The sequence below is a fragment of the Rhipicephalus microplus genome, unplaced genomic scaffold, assembly GCF_043290135.1.
Source record: "Rhipicephalus microplus isolate Deutch F79 unplaced genomic scaffold, USDA_Rmic scaffold_16, whole genome shotgun sequence".
Classification (NCBI taxonomy): domain Eukaryota; kingdom Metazoa; phylum Arthropoda; class Arachnida; order Ixodida; family Ixodidae; genus Rhipicephalus; species Rhipicephalus microplus.
In genome coordinates, this window is record NW_027464589.1 from 3,067,505 (window position 1) to 3,091,763 (window position 24,259).

The 24,259-nt window shown below is 44.0% G+C and overlaps 1 protein-coding gene across 1 annotated transcript in view; it reads left to right on the top strand.

Annotated features, from left to right (window-relative positions):
- LOC142785004 (uncharacterized) overlaps nt 1-24,259 on the top strand; it is a 42,879-nt gene that overhangs the window by 2,541 nt on the left and 16,079 nt on the right. The window contains exon 2 of the mRNA XM_075883426.1: nt 21,051-21,407. Within this exon, the coding sequence (XP_075739541.1) occupies nt 21,051-21,407 (357 nt within the window). The remainder of the gene's footprint in view (nt 1-21,050; nt 21,408-24,259) is intronic.

Here is a 24,259-nt window from a genome sequence, read left to right on the forward strand (position 1 = left end):
CAACTTCCAATACATGCAGCCTATTGAAATTACGGCGGAGGGTATCGCGTGTCGAATCAAACAGATTAAGGCATCCTCATCAGCTGGTATAGATGATATCAACTCTAAGGTAATTAAAAATACTGTTTCCATATCTAGCATTACATTATACCACATTTTTCGACAGTCGCTATCGTCTGGAAAACTTCCAGACGACTGGAAAATAGCCAAAGTAGTACCCATTTTTAAATCCGGAGATAAGAACTCACCTAAAAATTATCGCCCAATCTCGCTCACATGCATATGTTGCAAACTCCTCGAACACATAATCGCCTCCCACGTATACAGTCACCTCGAGACTAACAAATTCTTCTTTTCAAACCAGCACGGATTCAGAAAGGGCATGTCATGCGAAACACAGTTACTAGAATTCACTACAGACATTCATTACAACATAAATAATGGCCTACAGACTGATTGCATATTTCTTGATTTCGCCAAAGCATTCGATCGTGTCGCCCATTGTCGCCTTATTTCAAAATTATCTGCCCTCCGATTAGACTCCCTCACTTTATCTTGGCTACGCAATTTTCTGTCACTTCGCAAGCAGTTCACAATCGTTAATAATTCTTCCTCTCCCTCTTCGTATGTCTCTTCTGGCGTCCCACAGGGGAGCGTTCTTGGCCCATTACTTTTTCTTATCTACATCAACGACCTCCCAACTAACATATCATCGCATATCAGAATCTTCGCTGATGACTGCATGCTCTACAGACCTATAAACTGTCCTAACGATCACTCCATCCTTCAAGATGATCTGAACACTATTTCTAACTGGTGCAGCACTTGGCTTATGAGGTTGAATACTAATAAGTGTAAAGTTGTTTCTTTTGGACGTAAACAGGTCATATCTAACTTCACTTACCATATGCAATGTGACAGGCTCTCCACGGCGACCTCTTACAAGTATCTTGGCATCCACCTAACACCAGGGCTTTCCTGGTTTGATCACATCACTAACGTTTGTGCAAAAGCCTCCAAAACATTGGGGTATTTACGCCGAAACCTTCGTCGTTGTCCCACTAACATTCGCAAAATGTCATACCTAACTTTCGTCCGCCCGCAACTTGAATATGCCTCATCTGTTTGGTCCCCTTCCGCTCAGTATCAAATTAACATGCTGGAAACAATCCAGAACAGAGCCACCCGTTACATTTCTAGAAACTATGACATCAATTCCAGTGTGACTCAGCTTAAACTCCATCATTCCCTCCAAGCATTAAATGTTCGTCGTCACGTGTCCTTGTTATGCCTATTTCATAAGTACGTCTACAGTAACAAAACATCGTCGTTGCACCTTCAACGCCCGCTCTACACGTCACGCAGATTACATAACCATCTCAGCTTCACTCGCATTTTTGGAAACACGAACGCGTTCAACACATCCGCACTACCACAAGCCATCCGCATGTGGAATGATCTTCCCGACGATATCGCCTCTGATAGCAACCCCAACACGTTTCGGCAAAAAGTTCAGACGCATTTCCTTAATATTTCATCTTGACGTTCTTTTACTTCTTTTCCGAGGGTTTTTATGTTACGGAGTGTTCTTATATACTTCATCGCCATGTTTACGTATTGCTGACTTATTGCTTTGTTAATTTTTTTTGTTATTACTAACCGACATTGTACCGTTTTTATTTTGAAATTTACAAGCGATTTTTCACTGTAACCCCCCTTACTCAATGCCTTCTGGCCTGTAAGGTATTTTCAATAAATAAATAAATAAATAAATAAATTCTGATGGAAGGTGAATGCACTCCTCCGCCTCTGTCATGACTGCGGTGTGCTCCATTCGAGCGTTAGTACGCTAGTACGCACCAATGTTGTTTCAAGGCTGTGTAGTGACGACCCGTCAATCTGCAGACTGAGCGCCTTAATAGCATCAATACCCAGAATCGAGGTGCCTTGTTCAATGACATAAAAAAGAAGCTTTCTTGTGCAGTTATTGTATATGACATCAGCAAAGAAGCAACCGCACACTGGAATTGGTTTCTTCGAATAGTTCAGTAGTCTGATTCGCGTTGCTCACTGATCATCAAGCCTTGGTGGCATTGCTTTCAACCCAAGGAACATTAAGGCGCCCCTTGCGGGTAGCGCGATGGACAGAGCGCCTACTACGGTACAACTATACAGTTGAGTACCGCAAGGGGTCACAAATCCAAGTGGCGGACGCACTCTCACGCCTGCCTGCGTCGTCTTTCCAGGAAGAAGAGACGCTGTTTGACTAGGTTGTATCAGTTCTCGAAATTCCTTCCTGCCTTACCAGATAACAGTTTGAGCAGTCCCATTTGCAAGATAGCGCACTGCAACAAAGCAAATCTATGTGCAATCGTCGTGGCCTGCACACAAATCGTTATCGGCCGAGCTTCAGCCATTCTTCAAAGTACGTTATGAAGTTTCTGTGGTAGACTATCTTATCTTGCGTGGCGAACGGCTTGTGGTTCCCCCGTCACACACGCAGCAAGTAATCGCTGCAGCACATGAGTCACATGTGGGAGTGGTGCGAAAAACATCGCGGCTGCGAGAAAAGTATTGATGGCCGGGCAAGGACCGCCAAGTCGAGCTAGCTATCTAGATGTGTAGCATAAGCCAGGAAGCAGAAGAGAGCGTCAAGGTACGAGCTACACTCTTGCAACCGGTCCCTTTTCCAGAGCAGCCGTGGCTCAAACTCGGCAGGGATATATTGGGCCCGTTTGAGAGGGCGCCCTACGATTGCACATATGCAATCACGCTTGTAGATTACTATTCCAAATGGCCCGAAGTACATTTCTTTTGTGGGACGACAACCAGCACAGTAATACGCTTCTTAGTCACTGTGTTCGCGCGCAAAGGCTACCCAGAAGAGAATATTTGCGATAACGGTCCACAGTTTGCATCTCGGGAGATGGAAGTATTTCTTCAAGATCGCGGCATCCAGGTCAAACATTCGTCCGTATACTATCCGCAAGCAAACAGCCAAGTGGAGCGTTGACGGAGTATTAAAAAGGTTCATTCAAGTGGCGGTTCTTGAGCAGCGACCCTTTTGCCAGGCGGTAACAGGGTACCTGGGTGTTTATCGATGCACACTGCTTGCTACAACGGCAAGGGCTCCAGACATTCTGCAACATGAGTGGCTGCCAAGAACTCGGTTTGATGTCGTCGGGAATCCATCGTAACCTTCTTTGATGACCCTAACTCGGAACTCCGGCGCTTACGTGAGCGGGTAAAGCAAAAGCAACAGAGCAGCAAACGATACACGGACGCTCGGAGGGCTGCAAGAAAAACCAGAGTTGACGTTGGTGACTGCGTCAGAGTAAGAAACCCACTACTAGATTTAGAAGTGACCTGGAAATTCAGCCATCCAAGAGAATTGATCCGCAGGAAGGGACCGTCTTCTTATCGCCTAGCAGACGGCAAAACGTGGAACGCATCTAAGTTCTCAAAGATGCCACGAGCCTCTACCGCCCTTTATACGTGGAGAGAAAACGGTACAGCTAGGGTAGGACGATCTCTGCCTACATGCGGGGGGCCCACCTCAGAGATAACTACCAGGACTTCAGCTGCTGATCCTTCGGCTGCGCAGGCACCCACGTCTTCTGCGTACGCTGCGCAGGAACCCAAGTCCTCTGCGCACGCACCTGCGTCTCCTTCGGCTGTGCAAGCACCTACGTCTCTCTCGGCTACGCAGGCACCCACGTCTCCTTTGTCTGCGCAGGCGCACGGGTCGCCTGCTGCGACGCAGTCAGCCAAGTCTCCAGGAGCAGTCACACAACAACGCAGGGTGCAACCACCAAGAAAGAGACTACCAACAGAGCTTTATGGCTACTAGGTACAGCAAGAGAAGCTGTGCTAAAGTAAATAAAACAGATGTATTCAGTGCGGTGGATTCCTTTTGTAAATTGTGATTTTGTAGTACTAAATACTTACGTTCATTGTACAGGTTGTATTTCTGTGCAGTGTTTTTTTTGCATATGTGCTAACACAATAAACTACTAAATCACTAATCTATACAGCTGTTTATAAGGAAGGGAATGTGTTGTATATTGGTCTGTTAGGTTTCAGTTCCACGATCACTGCCGCAGGTGGCGCCAGTGCTGTTTATGTATATAAGCATGCGCAAGTTGGAATAAAGGGGCTTTTGTTTCGGTGCGCACTCAAGTTGTCTTGTCGTTCATTACCCGCGGCACACGCCGCCACTACAAATAGGTTATGAAGTCACTTAAACAGCATGAAGCAATGTCAGCTATTGAGAAACGACGTTTTTCACGATTACAAGTCTGAAATGGCGATGCTTGTTGGGTTAAACTAGAAAGCATCTTGAAACCTGCCGAAACGACGTCAACTAGTGAGATGGTGTTCTGTTTTGTTGGTTGCGCGAAACTGCGATGTCGTAAAAACTGCGAAAGCACACAAAACGTTGTGAAGTAACGAGATACTGCGTTTTTTTAACGTTAGAAGTGCGATACTCCTAAATTTTGCAATTGTCGTGAAAGTGCATACAAGCATCGTGAAACGTCAACGCACGAAGGCAACTAGTGCGATACGGCGTTCTGTACTGTTGCAAGTGGGTGGAAAGTTGTGAAGTCATGCAAATATTGTAAATGTGCACGAAACAGTGTGACCTAGCGTTTCGTAGATACAAGTGCGAAGGTTAGGTTAGATTAGGTTATGAAGCGTCATAAAACCGCATGAAACAATGTCAGCCATTGAGATGCAGTGTTTTTCACCGTTGCGATTCGGAAACCGTGATAACAAACGTTGCGAAAGCGCATGAAAGCATCGTAAAGTAGCAGAAAGCAATATACCGTAGCGAGTAAAACATTTTTTACCGCCAGAAGTGTGGAGGTATAGTAAGGTTGGGTTATGTTAGGTTAAGCTAGGTACCGTCGTGACACCACCCAAAACGACGTCACCTAACGAGATGATGTTGTTTTGTGGCGAGTACGAAACTGCGATGTCATGTGAAAAAGTGTGAAAGCAAACGAAACGGCGTGAACTAGCCAGATACTTCGTCTTGTATCGTTACAAGTGCGAAACTGCTATATTATGCAATTCTCATGAAAGCGCGTGCAAGAATCGTGAAACCTTGCAGAATGATGTCATTTAGCGAGATACAGCATTCTGTACTTTACGAAGTCGGTGAAGAACTGTGAGGTCATTCAATTATCCTAAATGTGCACGAAACAGTGTGACCTTGCGTTTTAAATATACAAGTGCGAAGGTTAGGTTAGGTTAGGTTAGGTTAGGTTAGGTTAGGTTATGAAGCGTCATAAAACTGCATGAAACAATGTCAGCTACTGAGAAATGGTGTTTTTCACGATTACAAATCTGAAATTGCGATGTTTGTTGGGTTAATTAGAAAACGTCGTGAAACCGTACGAAACGACGTCAACTAGTGAGATGGTGTTCTTTTTTGTTGCTTGCGCGGAACAGCGATGTCGTCAAAAACTGTGACAGCCCACAGAACGCTGTGAACGTGTCGGATACTTCGTTTTGTACCGTTACAAGTTCGAAATTGATATAATATGCATTTCTCGTGAAAGCGCATGCAAGCATTGTGAAACCCAAAGAACGATGTCGTTTAGCGAGATACAGCGTTCTGTACTGTACCATGTCGGTGAAAAACTGTAAAGGCATGCAATTATTTTGAATGTGCACGAAACAGTATGACCTAAAGTTTTGTAACGATACAAGTGGGAAGGTTAGGTTAGGTTAGGTTATGAAGCGTAATAAAACAGCATGAAACAATGTAAGCTATTCAGAAACGGCGTTTTTCACGATTACAAGTCTGAAATTGCGATGCTTGTTGGTTAAAATTAGGAAGCATCTTGAAACCACATGAAATGACGTCAACTAGTGTAATGGTGTTCTGTTTCATTGCTTGTGTGAAACTCCGATGTCGTGAAAAACTGTGAATACACACAAAACGTTGTGCACTAGCCGGATACTGCGTCTTGTACCGTTACAAGCGCGAAACTGCTATAATGTGCAATTCTCGTGAAAGCGCATGCAAGCATCGTGAAACCTCAAAAACGATGTCATTTAGCAAGATACAGCGTTCTGTACTGTACTAAGTTGGTGAAAAGCTGTGAGGCCGTGCAATTATCCTGAATGTGCACAAAACAATGTGACCTAGAGTTTTGTAAAGATACATGTGCGAAGGTTAGGTTAGGTTACGTTAGGTTAGGTTACGAAGCGTTATAAAACTGCTTGAAACAATGTCAGCTACTGAGAAATGGTGTTTTTTACGATTACAAGCCTTAAATTTCGATGCTTGTTGGGTTAAGTTAGGAAGCGTCTTGAAACCACACGAATCCACGTCAACTAGTGAAACAGTGTTCTGTTTTGTTGCTTGTGCGAAACTGTGATGTCGCGAAAAACTGTGAAAGCACACAAAACGTTGTGAACTAGCCGGATACTGCGTCTTGTACCGCTTCAAGTGAGAAACTGCTATAACAGGCAACTCTCGTGAAAGCGCATGCAAGCATCGTGATACCTCAAAGAACGATGTCATTTAGCAAGATACGGCGTTTTTTACTGTACTTAGTTGGTAAAAAAACTGTGAGGTCATGCAATTATCTTGAATGTGGACGAAACAGTATGACCTAGAGTTTTGTAAAGATACAAGTGTGAAGGTTAGGTTAGGTTAGGTTACTAAGCGTAATAAAACAACATGAAACAATGTCAGCTATTGAGAAACGGCGTTTTTAACGATTACAAGTCTGAAATTGCGATGCTTGTTGGGTTAAGTTAGACACCGTCTTAAACCCCCCGAATTGACGTCAACTAGTGAGATGGTGTTCTGTTTTGTTGGTTGCGCGAAACTGCGATGTCGTTAAAACTGTGAGAACACACAAAACCTTGTGAACTAGCCGGATACTGCGATTTGTACCGTTACAAGTGCGAAACTGCCATATTTTAAAATTGTCGTGAAAGCGCATACAAGCATTGTGAAACCTCACAGCACGATGTCAACTAGTACGATACGGCGTTCTATACTGTTGCAAGTGGGTGGAAAGTTGTGATGTCTTGCAAATATTGTAATTGTGCATGAAACAGCGTGACGTAGCGTTTCGTAGATACATGTTTGGAGGTTACGTTAGACTAGGTTATGATCCGTCATAAAACCGCATGAAACAATGTCAGCCATTGAGGTGCAGTGTTTTTCACCGTTGCAAGTCGGAAACTGCGATAAAAAATGTTGCGAAAGCGCATGAAAGCGTCGTAAAGTTGCATAAAACAATGTAACGTAGCGAGTAAAACGTTTTCTACCACCAGAATTGCGAAGCTTTAGTTGGGTTGGGTTATTTTAGGTTAAGCTAGGTACCGTCGTGAAACCACCCAAACGACGTCTTCTAACGAGAAAATGTTGTTTGTGGCGAGTACGAAACTGCGATATCTTGTGAGATATTGTGAAAGCTAACAAAACGGCTTGAATTAGCCGGATACTGCGTTTTTTACCGTTCCAAGTGCGAAACTTATATAATATGCAATTCTCGTGAAAACGCATGTAAGCATCGTGAAACCTCAAAGAACGATGTCATTTAGCGAGACACAGCGTTCTGTACTGTACTAACTTGGTGAAAAACTGCAAAGGCTTGTAATTATCCTGGATGTGCACAAAACAGTGTGACCTAGAGTTTTATAAAGATACAAGTGCGAAGGTTAGGTAACGTTAGGTTATGAAGCGTAATAAAACAGCATGAAACAATGTCAGCTATTCAGAAACGGCGTTTTTCACGATTACAAGTCTGAAATAGCGATGCTTGTTGGGTTAAGTCAGGAACTGTCTTGAAAACACACGAAATGACGTCAACTAGTGAGATGGTGTTCTGTTTGGTTGCTTGCGCGGAACTGCGATGTCGTGAAAAACTGTGACAGCCCACAGAACGCTGTGAACTAGCTGGATACATCGTCTTGTACCATTCCAAGTGCGAAACTGCTATAATATGGAATTCTCGTGAAAGTGCATGCAAGCATCATGAAACCTCAAAGAACGATGCTATTTAGCGAGATACAGCGTTCTGTACTATACTAAATTGGTGAAAAACTGTGAGCTCATGCAATTACCCTTATAGTGCACGAAACAGCATGGCCTGAAGTTTTGTAAAGATACAAGTGCGAAGGTTAGGTTAGGTAAGCGTTGTATACTGGTCTGTTTGGTTTCGGTTCCACGATCACTGCCGCAGGTGGCGCCAGTGTTGTTTATGTATATAAGCATGCGCAATTTGGAATGAAGGGGCTTTTGTTCCGATGGGCACTCAAGTTATCTAGTCATTCATTAACCGGCGGCCCACGCCGCCACTACATTGGCGACAAGGTTAGGACCCGAACCCACGCGGGCAAAGGCGGATGTCTCCTTCTACACAAAGATCTATGCAAAGGCGGATGCCTCCATCTTTCTTTTTAACCACAACAATGGGGGACACCCACTCGGATGCCTCTATTCGCTCGATCACGTCCAGTTTAAGGGGCGAAGCTCCTTAGGGCGTGGGCTGTGCGTCCCCTGTAGCCTGTATGTAGCCACCTCTAGTTTAGTTCTTGCAGTGTTCACTAGATGGCGGTACCGTCCCCTGTATGTAGCCACCTCTAGTTTAGTTCTTGAAGTGTTCACTAGATGGCGGTACCGTCTCCTGTATGTAGCCACCTCTCGTTTAGTTCTTGTAGTGTTTACTAGATGGTAGTGCTTGTAGCTGATGATGAAAATATGCAAGATGTTATAAACTAGAAAGCGGTACTTGTAGTTGATGAAAGACGCGAGATCTTCTAAAATAGGAATGATGTCACATATGGCGCGTGTCATTGGTTGAAGGCAATTGTTCGATTTAGTGCGGCGACGTACGCTAGGGGGAGCGATGTAATAAAATCGAGTGGGCAAAATGTACAGAGGATTCATGGTTTACCAGGTTTACCTCCGGAGCTTCGCCCACTCATCATCATTCACTTCGTGGATATGGCGGAGTTTTTTTCCAAGTAGCGCAGTTCTTTCGAGACTCGAGGACACAGTGAGAAGCGAAGGCGCCTGAGTTTTGAATCAACTGGCTGACCTGTCGACCGTGTTTTGACGCGATGAACGAAATACTTCGCGATGCCAAGTCCTGGATCTATAATAGCACCTAACTCTTCGATTAATTCTGATGGAAGGTGAATGCACTCCTCCGCCTCTGTCATGACTTCGGTGTGCTCTATTCGAGCGCTAGTACGCACCAATGTTGTTGCAAGGCTGTGTAGTGACGACCCGACAGTCTGCAGACTGAGCGCCCTAATATCATCAATACCCAGAAGCGAGGTGCCTTGTTCAATGACATAAAAAAGAAGCTTTGTTGTGCAGTTATTGGACGTGACATCAGAAAAGAAGCAACCGCACACTGGAATTGGTTTCTTCGAATAGTTCAATAGTCTGATTCGCGTTGCTCACTGATCATCAAGCCTTGGTGGCATTGCTTTCAACCCAAGGAACACGAAGGCGCCCCTTGCGGGTAGCGCGATGGACAGAGCGCCTACTACGGTACAACTATACAGTTGAGTACCGCAAGGGGTCACAAATTCAAGTGGCGGACGCACTCTCACGCCTGCCTGCGTCGTCTTTCCAGGAAGAAGAGACGCTGTTTGACTAGGTTGTATCATTTCTCGAAATTCCTTCCTGCCTTACCAGATAACAGTTTGAGCAGTCCCATTTGCAAGATAGCTCACTGCAACAAAGCAAATCTATGTGCAATCGTCGTGGCCTGCACACAAATCGTTATCGGCCGAGCTTCAGCCATACTTCAAAGTACGTGATGAAGTTTCTGTGGTAGACTATCTTATCTTGCGTGGCGAATGGCTTGTGGTTCCGCCGTCACACACGCAGCAAGTAATCGCTGCAGCACATGAGTCACATCTGGAAGTGGTGCGAAAAAAATCGCGGCTGCGAGAAAAGTATTAATGGCCGGGCAAGGACGGCCAAGTCGAGCTAGCTATCTAGATGTGTAGCATATGCCAGGAAGCAGACAAGAGCGTCAAGGTACGAGCTACACCCTTGCAACCGATCCCTTTTCCAGAGCAGCCGTGGCTCAAACTCGGCAGGGATATTGTGGACCCGTTTGAGAGGGCGCTCTACGATTGCAGATATGCAATCACGCTTGTAGATTACTATTCCAAATGGCCCGAAGTACATTTCTTTTGCGGGATGACAACCAGCGCAGTAATACGCTTCTTTCTCACTGTGTTCACGCGCAAAGGCTACCCAGAAGAGAATATTTGCGATAACGGTCCACAGTTTGCATCTCGGGAGATGGAGGTATTTCTTCAAGATCGCGGCATCCAGGTCAAACATTCGTCCGTATACTATCCACAAGCAAACAGCCAAGTGGAGCGTTGACAGAGTATTAAAAAGGTTCATTAAAGTGGCGGTTCTTGAGCAGCGACCCTTTTGCCAGGCGGTAACAGAGTACCTGGGTGTTTATTGATGCACACTGCATGCTACAACGGCAAGGGCTCCAGCTATTCTGCAACATGGGTGGCTGCCAAGAACTCGGTATGATGTCGTCGGGAATCCTTCGTAACCTTCTTTGATGACCCTAACTCGGAACTCCGGCGCTTACGTGAGCGGGTAAAGCAAAAGCAACAGAGCAGCAAACGATACACGGACGCTCGGAGGGCTGCAAGAGAAACCAGAGTTGACGTTGGTGACTTCGTCAGAGTAAGAAACCCACAACTAGATTTAGAGGTGACCTGGAAATTCAGATATCCAAGAGAAGTGATCCACAGGAAGGGACCATCTTCTTATCGCCTGGCAGACGGCAAAACGTGAAACGCATCTAAGTTCTCAAAGATGCCACGAGCCTCTACCGCCCTTTATACGTGGAGAGGAAACGGTACAGCTAGGGGAGGACGATCTCTGTCTACATGCGGGGGGCCCACCTCAGAGATAACTACCAGGACTTCAGCAGCTGATCCTTCGGCTGCGCAGGCACCCACGTCTTCTGCGTACGCTGAGCAGGCACCCACGTCTTCTGCGCATGCACCTGCGTCTCCTTCGGCTGCGCAAGCACCTACGTCTCTTTCGGCTGCGCAGGCACCCACGTCTCCTTTGTCTGCGCAGGCGCACGGGTCGCCTGCTGCGACGCAGTCAGCCAAGTCTCCAGGAGCAGTCACACAACAACGCAGGGTGCAACCACCAAGAAAGAGACTACCACCAGAGCTTTATGGCTACTAGGTACAGCAAGAGAAGCTGTGCTAAAGTAAATAAAACAGACGTATTCAGTGTGGTAGATTCCTTTTGTAAATTGTGATTTTGTAGTACTAAATACTTACGTTCATTGTACAGGTTGTATTTTTGTGTTGTGTTTTTTGCATATGTGCTAACACAATAAACTACTAAATCACTAATCCATACAGCTGTTTTTAGGAAGGGAATGTGTTGTATATTGGTCTGTTTGGTTTCAGTTCCACGAACACTGCCGCAGGTGGCGCCAGTGTTGTTTATGTATATAAGCATGCGCAAGTTGGAATAAAGGGGCTATTGTTCCGGTGGGCACTCATGTTGTCTAGTCGTTCACAACTCGCGGCACACGCCGCCACTACAAATGGGTTATGAAGTCACTTTAACAGCATGAAGCAATGTCAGCTATTGAGAAACGACGTTTTTCACGATTACAAGTCTGAAATGGCGATGCTTGTTGGGTTAAGTTAGAAAGCATCTTGAAACCTCCCGAAACTACGTCAACTATTGAGATGGTGTTCTGTTTTGTTGGTTGCGCGAAACTGCGATGTCGTAAAAACTGTGAAAGCACACAAAACGTTGTGAAGTAACGAGATACTGCGTTTTTTTAACGTTACAAGTGCGAAACTGCTAAATTTTGCAATTGTCGTGAAAGTGCATACAAGCATCGTGAAACGTCACAGCACGATGGCAACTAGTGCGATACGGCGTTCTGTACGGTTGCAAGTGGGTGGAAAGTTGTGAATTAATGCAAATATTGTAAATGTGCACGAAACAGTGTGACCTAGCGTTTCGTAGATACAAGTGCGAAGGTTAGGTTAGATTAGGTTATGAAGCGTCATAAAACCGCATGAAACAATGTCAGCCATTGAGATGCAGTGTTTTTCACCGTTGCGATTCGGAAACCGTGATAACAAGCGTTGCGAAAGCGCATGAAAGCATCGTAAAGTTGCAGAAAGCAACATAACGTAGCGAGTAAAACGTTTTCTACCGCCAGAAGTGCGGAGGTTTAGTAAGGATGGGTTATGTTAGTTTAAGCTAGGTACCGTCGTGACACCACCCAAAACGACTTCATCTAACGAGATAATGTTGTTTTGTAGCGAGTACGAAACTGCGATATCATGTGAAAAATTGTGAAAGCAAACAAAACGGCGTGAACTAGCCAGATACTTCCTCTTGCATTGTTATAAGTGCGAAATTGCTATATTATGCAATTTTTATGAAAGCGCGTGCAAGAATCGTGAAACCTTGCAGAATGATGTCATTTAGCGAGATACAGCATTCTGTACTTTACGAAGTCGGTGAAGAACTGTGAGGTCATGCAATTATCCTAAATGTGCACGAAACAGTGTGACCTTGAGTTTTTTAAAGATACAAGTGCGAAGGTTAGGTTAGGTTAGGTTAGGTTAGGTTAGGTTATGAAGCGTCATAAAACTGCACGAAACAATGTCAGCTACTGATAAATTTTGTTTTTCACGATTACAGGTCCGAAATTGCGATGTTTGTTTGGTTAATTAGATAGCGTCGTGAAACCTTACGAAACGACGTCAACTAGTGAGATGGTGTTCTTTTTTGTTGCTTGCGCGGAACAGCGATGTCGTCAAAAACTGTGACAGCCCACAGAACGCTGTGAACGTGTCGGATACTTCGTTTTGTACCGTTACATGTTCGAAACTGATATAATATGCATTTCTCGTGAAAGCGCATGCAAGCATCGTGAAACTTGAAAGAACGATGTCGTTTAGCGAGATACAGCGTTCTGTACTCTACCAAGTCGGTGAAAAACTGTAAATGCATGCAATCATTTTGAATGTGCACGAAACAGTGTGACGTAGAGTTTTGTAACAATACAAGTGCAATGGTTAGGTTAGGTTAGGTTATGAAGCGTAATAAAACAGCATGAAACAATGTAAGCTATTGAGAAACGGCGTTTTTCACGATTACAAGTCTGAAATTGCGATGCTGGTTGGTTAAAATTAGGAAGCGTCTTGAAACCACATGAATCGACGTCAACTAGTGAAATGGTGTTCTGTTTCGTTGCTTGTGCGAAACTGCGATGTCGTGAAAAACTGTGAAAACACACAAAACGGCGTGAACTAGCCAGATACTGCGTCTTGTACCGTTACAAGTGCGAAACTGCTATAATATGCAATTCTCGTGAAAGCGCATGCAAGCAACGTGAAACCACGAAGAACGATGTCATTGAGCAAGATAAAGCGTTCTGTACAGTGCTAAGTTGGTGAAAAACTGTGAGGTCATGCAATTATCTTGATTGTGCACGAAACAGTGTGGCCTGAAGTTTTGTAAAGATACAAGAGCGAAGGTTTGGTTAGGTTAGGTTATGAAGCGTAATAAAACAGCATGAAACAATGTCATGTATTGAGAAACGGCGTTTTTCACGATTACAAGTCTGAAATTGCAATGCTTGTTGGATAAAGTTAGGAAGCGTCTTGAAACCACCGGAAACGACGTCAACAAGTGAGATGGTGTTCTGTTTTGTTGGTTGCGCGAAACTGTGATGTCGTAAAAACTGTGAAAGCACACAAAACATTGTGAAGTAACGAGATATCGCGTTTTGTAACGTTACAAGTGCGAAGCTGCTATATTTTGCAATTGTCGTGAAAGCGCATACAAGCATCGTTAAACCTCACAGCACGATCTCAACTAGTGCGATACGGCGTTCTGTACTGTTGCATGTGGGTGGAAAGTTGTGATGTCATGTAAATATTGTAAATGCGCACGAAACAGTGTGACCTAGCGTTTCGTAGATACAAGTGCGAAGGTTAGGTTAGATTAGATTATCAAGCGTCATAAAAGCACATGAAACAATGTCAGCCATTAAGATGCAGTGTTTTTTAACCGTTGCAAGTTGGAGACTGCGATAACAAGTGTTGGAAAAGAAGCGACACTTGCTGCTAGTGACAGGCCTTTAGCGCTCACCAGCTGTTTGGGCAAGGTGTTCGAAAAAATGGCGAATCGCCGCCTTAAGTATTACCTTGAATACAATGGCCTCCTTGATCGTCATCAAGCTGGATTCAGGTCTGGCCGGTCGATAACTGACCAACTGATAGCATTTGAATCCTATGTCAGGAATGCCTTCATTCATAAACAGCACTGCCTATCTGTATTTTTTGAATTGGAGAAAGCTTATGACACGACGTGGCGTTATGGCATTCTACGCGACCTGCGATCTTTTGGAGTGTCAGGAAATATGCTGAATACTATTGAAAGCTACCTTTCTGACCGTACATTTGTGGTTCGTGTTGGTAATGCCTTATCGAAGTGGTTTACGCAAGAAAATGGCGTCCCCCAGGGCGGTGTTCTTAGCTGCACACTATTTATCGTAAGAATGAACTTCATAAGCACCATATTACCTAAAGCAATCTCCCACTCTGTATATGTGGATGACATTCAGATCAGCTTCAAATCATGCAACCTAGCCACATGGGAACGTCAGATTCAGTTGGCAGTGAACAAGCTGTCAAGCTGGGCAGACAAAAATGGATTTAAGTTTAACTGTGACAAGACTGTTTGCGTACTCTTCTCAAAACAACGTGGCATAAGGCCACCCCCCAATATTTCAATTAACAGAAAAACCATAACTACCTCAAAAAAAATCACAAATTTTTAGGTGTTGTGGTTGATGAAAAGCTCAGCTTTGTTGCACATATCAAACAGCTACGACTTCAATGCTTGAAAGCTTTAAACCTGCTCAAGATTCTCTCGCATCAGTCATGGGGCACAGACCGTGACTGTCTACTGATTCTTTTGAACAGTGTAGGGCTATCACGTATCGATTATGGCTCGGTGGTTTACGAGCCAGCTTCAATATCTGCATTGAAGATGCTTGACCCAGTGCATCACCTTGGGCTTCGGCTGGCCAGCGGTGCTTTCCGAACCAGCCCGACAGCCAGCCTGTATGTTGAGACAGACCGGCGGTCACTAGAACGGCGACGTCAGTTTACAAGTGTCATGTATGCCACCAAGGTGCTTTCCCATGTCGACCACCCAGCTCGTGTGCTATTGCAGGATACATCGAACGCCCTCCTGTTTTTGAGGCGACCATCAGTTACGCCACCGTATCCCCTCAGAGTGGCCTCACACCTTTGAAATATGCACATACCGGTCTCCAATCTTCAACTAACCTCTCACAAGGACACTGTTGGGCCATGGGAAATGCAGGCTATCGATTGTGACTTGTCATTCTTAGAGGTAGGAAACAATGGCCACCCAGTCGCAATCGATGAACACTTCAAGTACCTGCAGGCCAAATACAGGTGTGCTGAATATTATACTGATGTCTCTATGTCCTCCGCAGTCGCATGTGCGGAACATGGTCCCGGTTTCTCTGATTCTAGAACAATGAACAAATATACCAGTATATTTACTGCAGAATGCTATGGCAAACTTTTAGCTGTAACGCACATTTTAAAGGAGAAAGAACCAGCCTTCGTCATATGCACAGATTTTCTTAGTGTTGTGACTGCGCTGTCTTCCACTAAGATACTCGAAAACCCAGTTACTAATATACTTCAAAAATGCATCATGTCAGCCCGCAAATCTAAGCTCAAAATCACGCTATGCTGTATTCCGGGACACAGCAACATTGCTGGCACTGAGATAGCGGACAAACTTGCGAAGTCAGCAGCACTCCGCCCATCAGTTGACATAGACACTATCCCGTATGAGGACCTGAGGCCACTCATCACATCCCGAATGCGTATACAATGGCAAGAAGAATGGTACGCAGCAAATGTAAACAAACTGCACTTAGTAAAGCCAAGAATAGGAAGATATGTCACTGAAAAACGTAACAGGCACCAAGAGGTTGCACTCTGCAGACTCAGGATCGGTCATACACATGCAACACACTCGCACCTTTTAAACAACTCTCCAGCACCACATTGTGCAAAATGTGGTGATGAGCTGTTTGTCGTTCACGTTCTAATTACCTGTCCGTACCTCGAACCAGAAAGACTGTGTCACTTTCCAAAGCTGTACAAATGTCACATTCCGCCTCATCCACATTTTTTTCTTGGAGATGATCCCTTGTTTCCCCTAAAAGTAGTCTTAAAGTTTTTAGCTAGTGTAGGCTTCCTACATTTCATAACATATTTTCACTAATCTCAGCCTCCTCTCAATTCTGAGAAACCGCTGAGACTTTTTTATCAAATGTCATGCAGCACGCCCTCCTTGTCTTGACAAGGAATGTTGACGACACGGCATGACTTTGTAAAACCCATAAGCATAGCCCGTTTTAAACCCATCACACATAGTCACTACACCTAAGTTTAAGTCCTATACACTACTCTTTTATTCTTGCCACCCTGAGTAGACTTTTTATAGTCAAATCGACCAAAAACCGTGTGTTTGGCACTCTTTGGCCTGAACTGCCCTTGCGCCACTAAAATCTACCATCATCATCATGACAAGTATTGCGAAAGCGCATGAAAGCGTCGTAAAGTTGCAGAAAGCATTATATCGTAGCGAGTAAAACGTTTTCTACCGCAAGAAGTGCGAAGGTTTAGTTAGGTTGGGTTATTTTATGTTGAGCTAGGTACCATCGTGAAACCATCCAAAACGACGTCATCTAACGAGATAATGTTGTTTCGTGGCGAGTACAAAACTGCGATATTATGCGAAATATTGTGAAATCAAACAAAACGGCGTGAACTAGCCAGATCCTGCATCTTGTACCGTTACAAGTGCAAAACTGCTATATTATGCAATTCTCGAGAAAGCGCATGCAAGCATCGTGAAACCTTAAAAAATGATGTCATTTAGCGAGATACAGCATTCTGTACTCTACTAAGTCGGTGAAGAACTGTGAGGTCATGCAATTATCCTAAATGTGCACGAAACAGCGTGACCTTGTGTTTTTTAAAGATACAAGTGCGAAGCTTAGGTTTGGTTAGATTATGAAGCATAATAAAACAACATGAAACAGTGTCAGCTATTGAAAAATGGCGTTTTTCACGATTACAAGTCTGAAATTGCGATGCTTGTTGGGTTAAGTTAGGAAGCGTCTTGAAACCACAGATGGTGTTCTGTTTTGTTGGTTGCGCGAAACTGCGATGTCGTTAAAAACTCTGAAAGCACACAAAACAATGTGAACTAACGAGATACTGCGTTTTTTAACGTTACAAGTGCGAAACTGCTATATTTTGCAATTGTCGTGAAAGCGCATACAAGCATCGTGAAACCTCACAGCACGATGTCAGCTAGTGCGATACAGCGTTCTGTACTATTACAAGTGGGTGGAAAGTTGTGATGTCATGCAAATATTGTAAATTTGCAACAGTTCGGCAGCGGTGCGAATACAGCACGCATCTAATCTGAGCTGTCTGCACTTTCAGGTATCTCAGATAGCAGCGACCAACGCATCCGGAGCGCAGAGGCTTCGTCTTTCGATGTGGCGGCTACTACGACTCAAGCAGTGAGGGCAATCACCATATCAACGACACGTGACCGACTGCGGGCTGGAAACTGCGCCCACCGAGACGCTACTTCAAATATGACGGACTGACTGACCCGTTCCACAGTTCGGCAGTGGTGCGAATACAGCACGCATCTAATCTGAGCTGTCTGCACTTGCAGGTATCTCAGATAGCAGCGACCAACGCATCCGGAGCACAGAGGTGTCGTCTTTCAATGTGGCGGCTACTACGACCCAAGCATTGAGGGCAATCACCATATTCACGACATGTGACCGACTTCAGACTGGAAACTACGCCCACCGAGACGCTGCTTCAAATATGACGGACTGACTGACCCGTTCAACAGTTCGGCAGCGATGCGAATACAGCACGCATTTAATCAGAGCTGTCTGCACTTGCAGGTGAGAATTACGTAAATAATTATTGTACTGCGTAGCTGTCTTTTCTAAAACGCACTGCTGCCGAACAAAGTGTCTTTTTTTTCCCTTGTCGTGCTGCCATTCTTGTTACTAGTCATGGCACCATCTAATGTTAAGGACATAAAAGAAGTTAGGAAGCTAATTAAAATCTGAAGCGGGACTTGAGAACTGAAATGAGTGAATTGAAGGAAAGCATGAAGTAATGTTCGGACACATGCGATGATGTGAAGGGCCTGAGCAAAAAGATTGCAGCACTCAGAGAGGAAGTGAGAGAAATGACAACACTAAAAAGAAAATTAAAAACGAAGAATGAAAGACTGGCACAACGAATTGACGAATAGGAATAGTTTCAACGCATGAACAATCTGGAAACTAAGGGAATAACAGAACAGGCTGATCCCACAAAAGTTGTGGAACGGATAGGGCAGTGCATCAGTGCCAGGATTTGTCCGACTGATATGGACACCTGACACTGGGTGCAGACTCCAAAGGCAGGAACTAAGAATATAATTGTTCGTTTTGTTCAAAGAAGCAAGCGAGATGAGGTTTTCACACTGGCAAGGAAAAAGAGGTTAAATGCAGCTGGGATATCAGACTACAAATAATGTGTTCGTCAATGAGCACCTGACACAGGCAAACAAGAAGTTGCTTGCAGCCGCAAAACAAAGAAAGAGAGAAGTAACGTGGAAGTGTGTTTGGACGTCAAGAGGCAAAGTATGCGCAAAAAGGGACGACAACACTCCTGTTCTGCGCATAACCAGTCTAGACGATCTGTCCAAAATGACACCATTAGAACAGACGGGCAGTGCCTAAGAGGCATTCCCAAATGGCAATCGAAAACAAAAAAAAAATGGATACTACATTTTGAGTAGACTTGCGAAAGAATAAAATGAAGAGAATACTTTGAGAGCCGTACATAATAATGCGAGAAGCATGAGAAATAAAGTAGAAGATCTAAGCATCTATTTCGAATCGACAGCAGTAAAATTCGATATTATTTGTATAACCGAGACCTGGATGACGGTACATGATCAAACTCCATATTTTCCTGGCTATCAATCTGAACACCTGGTGAGGAACAAAAAGAAAGGGGGCGGAGTGGCCATATATGTGAAAGACACCTTTTCTTACTCTGTCGCTGAAGAACTCTTAGACATTAGTGAGTATGTCGAGTTTTTAACGCTGCGAATAGGAAAAACAACAGTATCTAATTTACAGGCTCCCGAATGGGCAAAAAATTATTATAACTTTTAGAGCGGTTACTTCAACAACAATACCAAACAAGTGAACTCTTCTTTATCATGGGTGATATTACCATAAACATGATCTCGGAAGACACATGGTCACAAGAAATAAGTAATCGTGTTTATTTTCATGCTTTCAAAAGCTTTATTGAACTGCTCACAAGAATAACGGCAATTGCTGGTACTTTATTAGGCGTAGGCCTATCAAACATATGCAGTAGTGACATCAAAGCAGGTGTTCTAGTTTCTGATGTAAGCGATCATGTTCCGATTTTTTGCTTTATCAAAATCAGCTACAGTATCGGAAATGCACGTCGCTCAGCTCATTTTCATCGCAAGATTAATGATCAAACATTGGAGAATTTGAGGCTGTTGCTGTCAAAAGAACGATGGCAAGATGTTTATCGTGAATCCGAGGCTGGGAAGGTTTACAGTATCTTCTTGCAGCGTATGCGTGAATACTATGACATTGCTTTTCCATTGCAACAAGCTTATCACAGAAACAAAAAAGCAAGAAAGCCATCGGTAGATAAAAACTTGTATAAACGTATAAAACATAGGAATTCAATATTTCACGAGTTTCCTAAAAATCGCGATCCAGAAGTGCTAAAGGAGTATAATAAATATGGAAATAAATTAAACAGGGATATAAAAAGGGCGAAAGAGGCGTACTTTGAGGAACTTTTCTATCGGCTGCGAAAACAACCAAAAAAATTGTGGGAAGCAGTTAACAATCTAGCAGGAAGAGCAAGAAGTTTCCAATCCCACACAGCCCTGACGACAGCAGAAAACACAAAACTAGTTGACGATATGAACAGATATTTTATAAAAGCGGGGGCTTATCCACCTGGTGCAGAAAGCAGTAGAAATAATAATGAAGTTATAACCAAGGCCAATGAAACTATTTCCTTGAGACCAACAGATCCCAACGAAGTAGTAGCAGTAATAAAAAAGCTAAAACAAAATGTAGCTGCGGGTATAGACAGAATTACTTCGAATGCAGTAATACATGTCGCGCAAGAGATTAGCGAAGTGCTAGCATATTTACTAAATTTAACTTTAACTGGTGGAATTTTCCCGGAAGAATCGGAAATAGCCCGAGTTACGACAATACACAAAGGGGAAGATAATGAAAAATTTAGTAATTACAGCACAATATCTATCTTAACTGTGTTTTCAAATATTTTCGAAGATATAATTTACTTCCGATTAGTCACATTTTTCAACGCACGCAAGGTAATTACGAGGCAGCACGGCTTCCAAAAGAATAAATCCACTGAACAAGCACTCTTGTATATCAAAGATAAAATAATAACTAATATTGAAGACAAAAACTATACGCTTGGTCTATTTTTAAATCTAAAGGAGGCATTTGATTCTATAGATCACAAAATTTTGTTACAGAAGTTAGAGAAGTACGGAATTAGGGTTGTTGCAAGTAGGTTGCTAAAAAGCTATTTAAATAATCATCAACAGTTCGTACGTATGCAGGATTTTTCGTCTAGTTATCTAACGCTTGAACGAGGCGTCCCTCAGAGCTCTAAGCTAGGTCCGTTATTATTCATATTTTTCGTAAATGATATAGTTAATATACCTGACTCCCCAGAATTAATATAGTACGCCGACGACACCAATCATTTTTTTAAATCATAAGACCTGAATGAGTGGGCTCGGCAGCAACCCAGCGATGGCCCGCACTCACATGCAACGCCTGCTTTTTGTGCAGATATTTTGCGTGGCCCGTCTTCAATCCTTCCCCGGTGGCCTGCAGCACGCTGCACATCAGAGCCCGGCCCCCCAGGCTAAGCTACCGCTGCACGCTTTGGACGCATCAGCCGGGATTCACCGTCTGCATTGTGCCGTGGATACCCTGCCGTCCGCACCGCACGAATGTCCTTCAATATTCCCGCCTGTGCCTCCGTCACTGCTGCCGCCCTTCCCCTCATGGTCACGAGGCACGGAAACAGAACTGACGTCACACCGCTACGATAAAAGCTTCACCAAAGGCCGCATGCTCTTCAGTGGGCTCGGCAGCACTTCAGCGATGGCCCGCACTCACATGCAACGCCTGCTTTTTGTGCAGGTAAAAAATTCCTGTTCCCTATTTTCCAAGCGTACCAAGTACGCTGCATTGCTAGTGCTGCCGAGCGCAAACTGTTGCTTAGAGGTTGTTTCTAGCTCTATTCGAGCCCTGCGAGTGCTGTTGCTATTATGTGGCGACATCGAGACAAACCCTGGCCCTGCAACTCGGTCCTCTAATACTGAAACCCCTAACGACGTTATGTCTGTCCTCAAGGATATTCAGTCCGCGCAGGCAGCCATCCTTAATGAAATGAAATCCATACGTTCTACGCTCCTGCAACACGAGCAAAAATTTGAAGAAATTACTAAAAGACTTTCTAAAATTGAAGACAACTGCTCTGTAATAGCCGCGGTAAAAGAAAAGGTTGACGGCTTACAAACACTAACTGAGACAAACTGTGGTGATATCGCTAGCCTTGTCCCCAGGATGGACGACTCTGAGGACAGGCAGAGACGATGCAACCTTGTCTTTTACGGTTTTGAAGATGCCAGAGACGAGACTTGGGCACAGTCTGAGAAGCGCGTTATGGATCTATGTCTCGCCAATCGGGATATTTCAGTCCAACCTAGAGACATTGAACGCGCTCACCGCATAGGGCGTTTTCAACCAAGTAAAAATAGACCCATCATCGTCCGGTTCTGTCATTTCAAGGATCGAGAACTAGTGCTGTCCAACGCCAAAAAACTAAAAGACACCAATTACAGCATTAGCGAAGATGTTTCCCCCAACACACGCAAGGCCCGAAAGCACCTCATTGAATTTGGTAAAGCATCTCGCAAGGCCTATAAACTTCGGTACAACAAACTAACCATTGATGGCACCGCTTACGTTTTCGATCGCTCTTCTGAAAAAGTAATCCCCCTCCGCCCATAGCTACTACCTCCCACCTCAGCGAATCCTAAATTAAACCCTGAACTTTTGTCAATTGTACACGCTAACATTAGAAGCCTCTTGCCGAAACACGACTCGCTCTTTATTCTTATCTGCACGACAGAATGCAACTTTGTTATCTGAACTGAAACGTGGCTAAACCCTTCAATAAGCGATTCCGAATCAGCACCATGCTTTCCTGGCTTTACTATATTTCGGCGAGATTGTGATAGTAAGCGTGGTGGTGGCGTCCTGATAGCTGCTCACAGTCGAATAAATTGCTCCCCAGTGGTCATCCCTTCCAGCCTTGAATTACTGTTTGTCTGCTGCAGAAATTCATATCCTCCGGTTATCATCGGAGTCTGTTACCGCCCCCCTGACGCAGATGCTTCATTGATCGCTAATTTCCACAGTGCTCTTAACTTCCTGAATGCCTCTTATCCTAACATACCGGTTATTTTAATGGGTGACTTTAACTTCCCAGGAATAATCTGGACTAACCTCGCACTCACGATATCTAAACACACTATGGAAAGCGACTTTGTTAACACGTGCCTAACATTTGGTTTATCTCAACTTGTTTCATTCCCAACGCGAGCTACTGACCACTCTTCAAATATACTCGACCTCATTTTCACGTGACACCCCCACAATCTTGCATCCCTAGTTCCTCTCCCAGAGATTAGTGATCAAGCTGTGCTTCACGCTTCGTTTTCTAATCAACTACCAGGCAAAAGCCATTCCATGAAAACCCTCACACTCTACGATAAGGGTAACTATGCCGCCATTAACAACGAATTATCCATATTTTTTGAATGGTATTTAAACGACTTCTTCCAATGCCCCTTGAAACTAACTGGTCTTTGTTCAAGTGCAAAATCCATGATTTGATCAATAGATTTATACCCACAATTACAATTACGAAACGGGCGTCTTCACCTTAGTTCAACGTATCTATTAAGCGTCTTAACAATAAGAAAAAGCGATTATATCGCTCGGCTAAAGTGTCTAACAGCGCGAGCGCTTGGAACAAGTACTGCGAAACGGCAAAGAAATTGGAATCACTCACTGCGAAGGCTAAGCGTTCTTTTTTCTCTTCTACATTACCTAATATGCTACGAAATAACCGTAAACAATTTTGGAGAGCCATTAACCCCAACCCCACAAAAACGTTATCCTTACTTGATGAACACGGCGATTCTATTCCAGAACATGTTACCCCTCAAGTACTAAATACTGCCTTCTCTTCCGTATTTACCCCTGAATCTTGCAGCCCGCTTCCAGACTCCCCTTTTCTTGATCATCCTGTCATGCCAGGCATTACGTTCGATTCATACGGTATTGCAAAACTAATTGACGAATAGAAACTAACGTCATCCGCGGGAATGGATGGCATCAATTACAAAATTCTGAAAAACACTAAGCCTATAACAAGCATTATTCTTTCGCACATATTTCAGCAGTCCATTTCATGCGGAGTGGTGCCGGAAGACTGCAAGCTTGGTAAGATCGTTCCTGTCCCGAAAAAGGTCTTTCATCTCCGAGTAGTTATCGCCCCATAGTCATCACAAGTGTATGCTCTAAATTATTGGAACACATAATTTATTCCCACAAAGTAATTGTTTGACGTTCAGTAAATTTTTTTTACCCTAACCAACACGGTTTTCAAAAAGGACTTTCATGTGACACTCAACTCGCCCTGTTCGTTAACGACCGGAGTTCTAGCCTGGATAATAACATACCTGTAAATGCCGTTTTCATTGATTTCGAAAAAGCCTTTGACAAAGTTTCTGATAACAGATTATTTTTGAAGCTTTCACGTCTTAACCTTAATTGTCTTGTTTTTAATTGAATATGTGACTTCTTGACTAACCGTAAGCAGTTTGTGCTAATAACCATCGCTCCTCCCTATCCGCTGTAACCTCCGGCGTACCTCAAGGCACGGTCCTTGGTCCTCTACTATTCCTAATCTATATTAACAA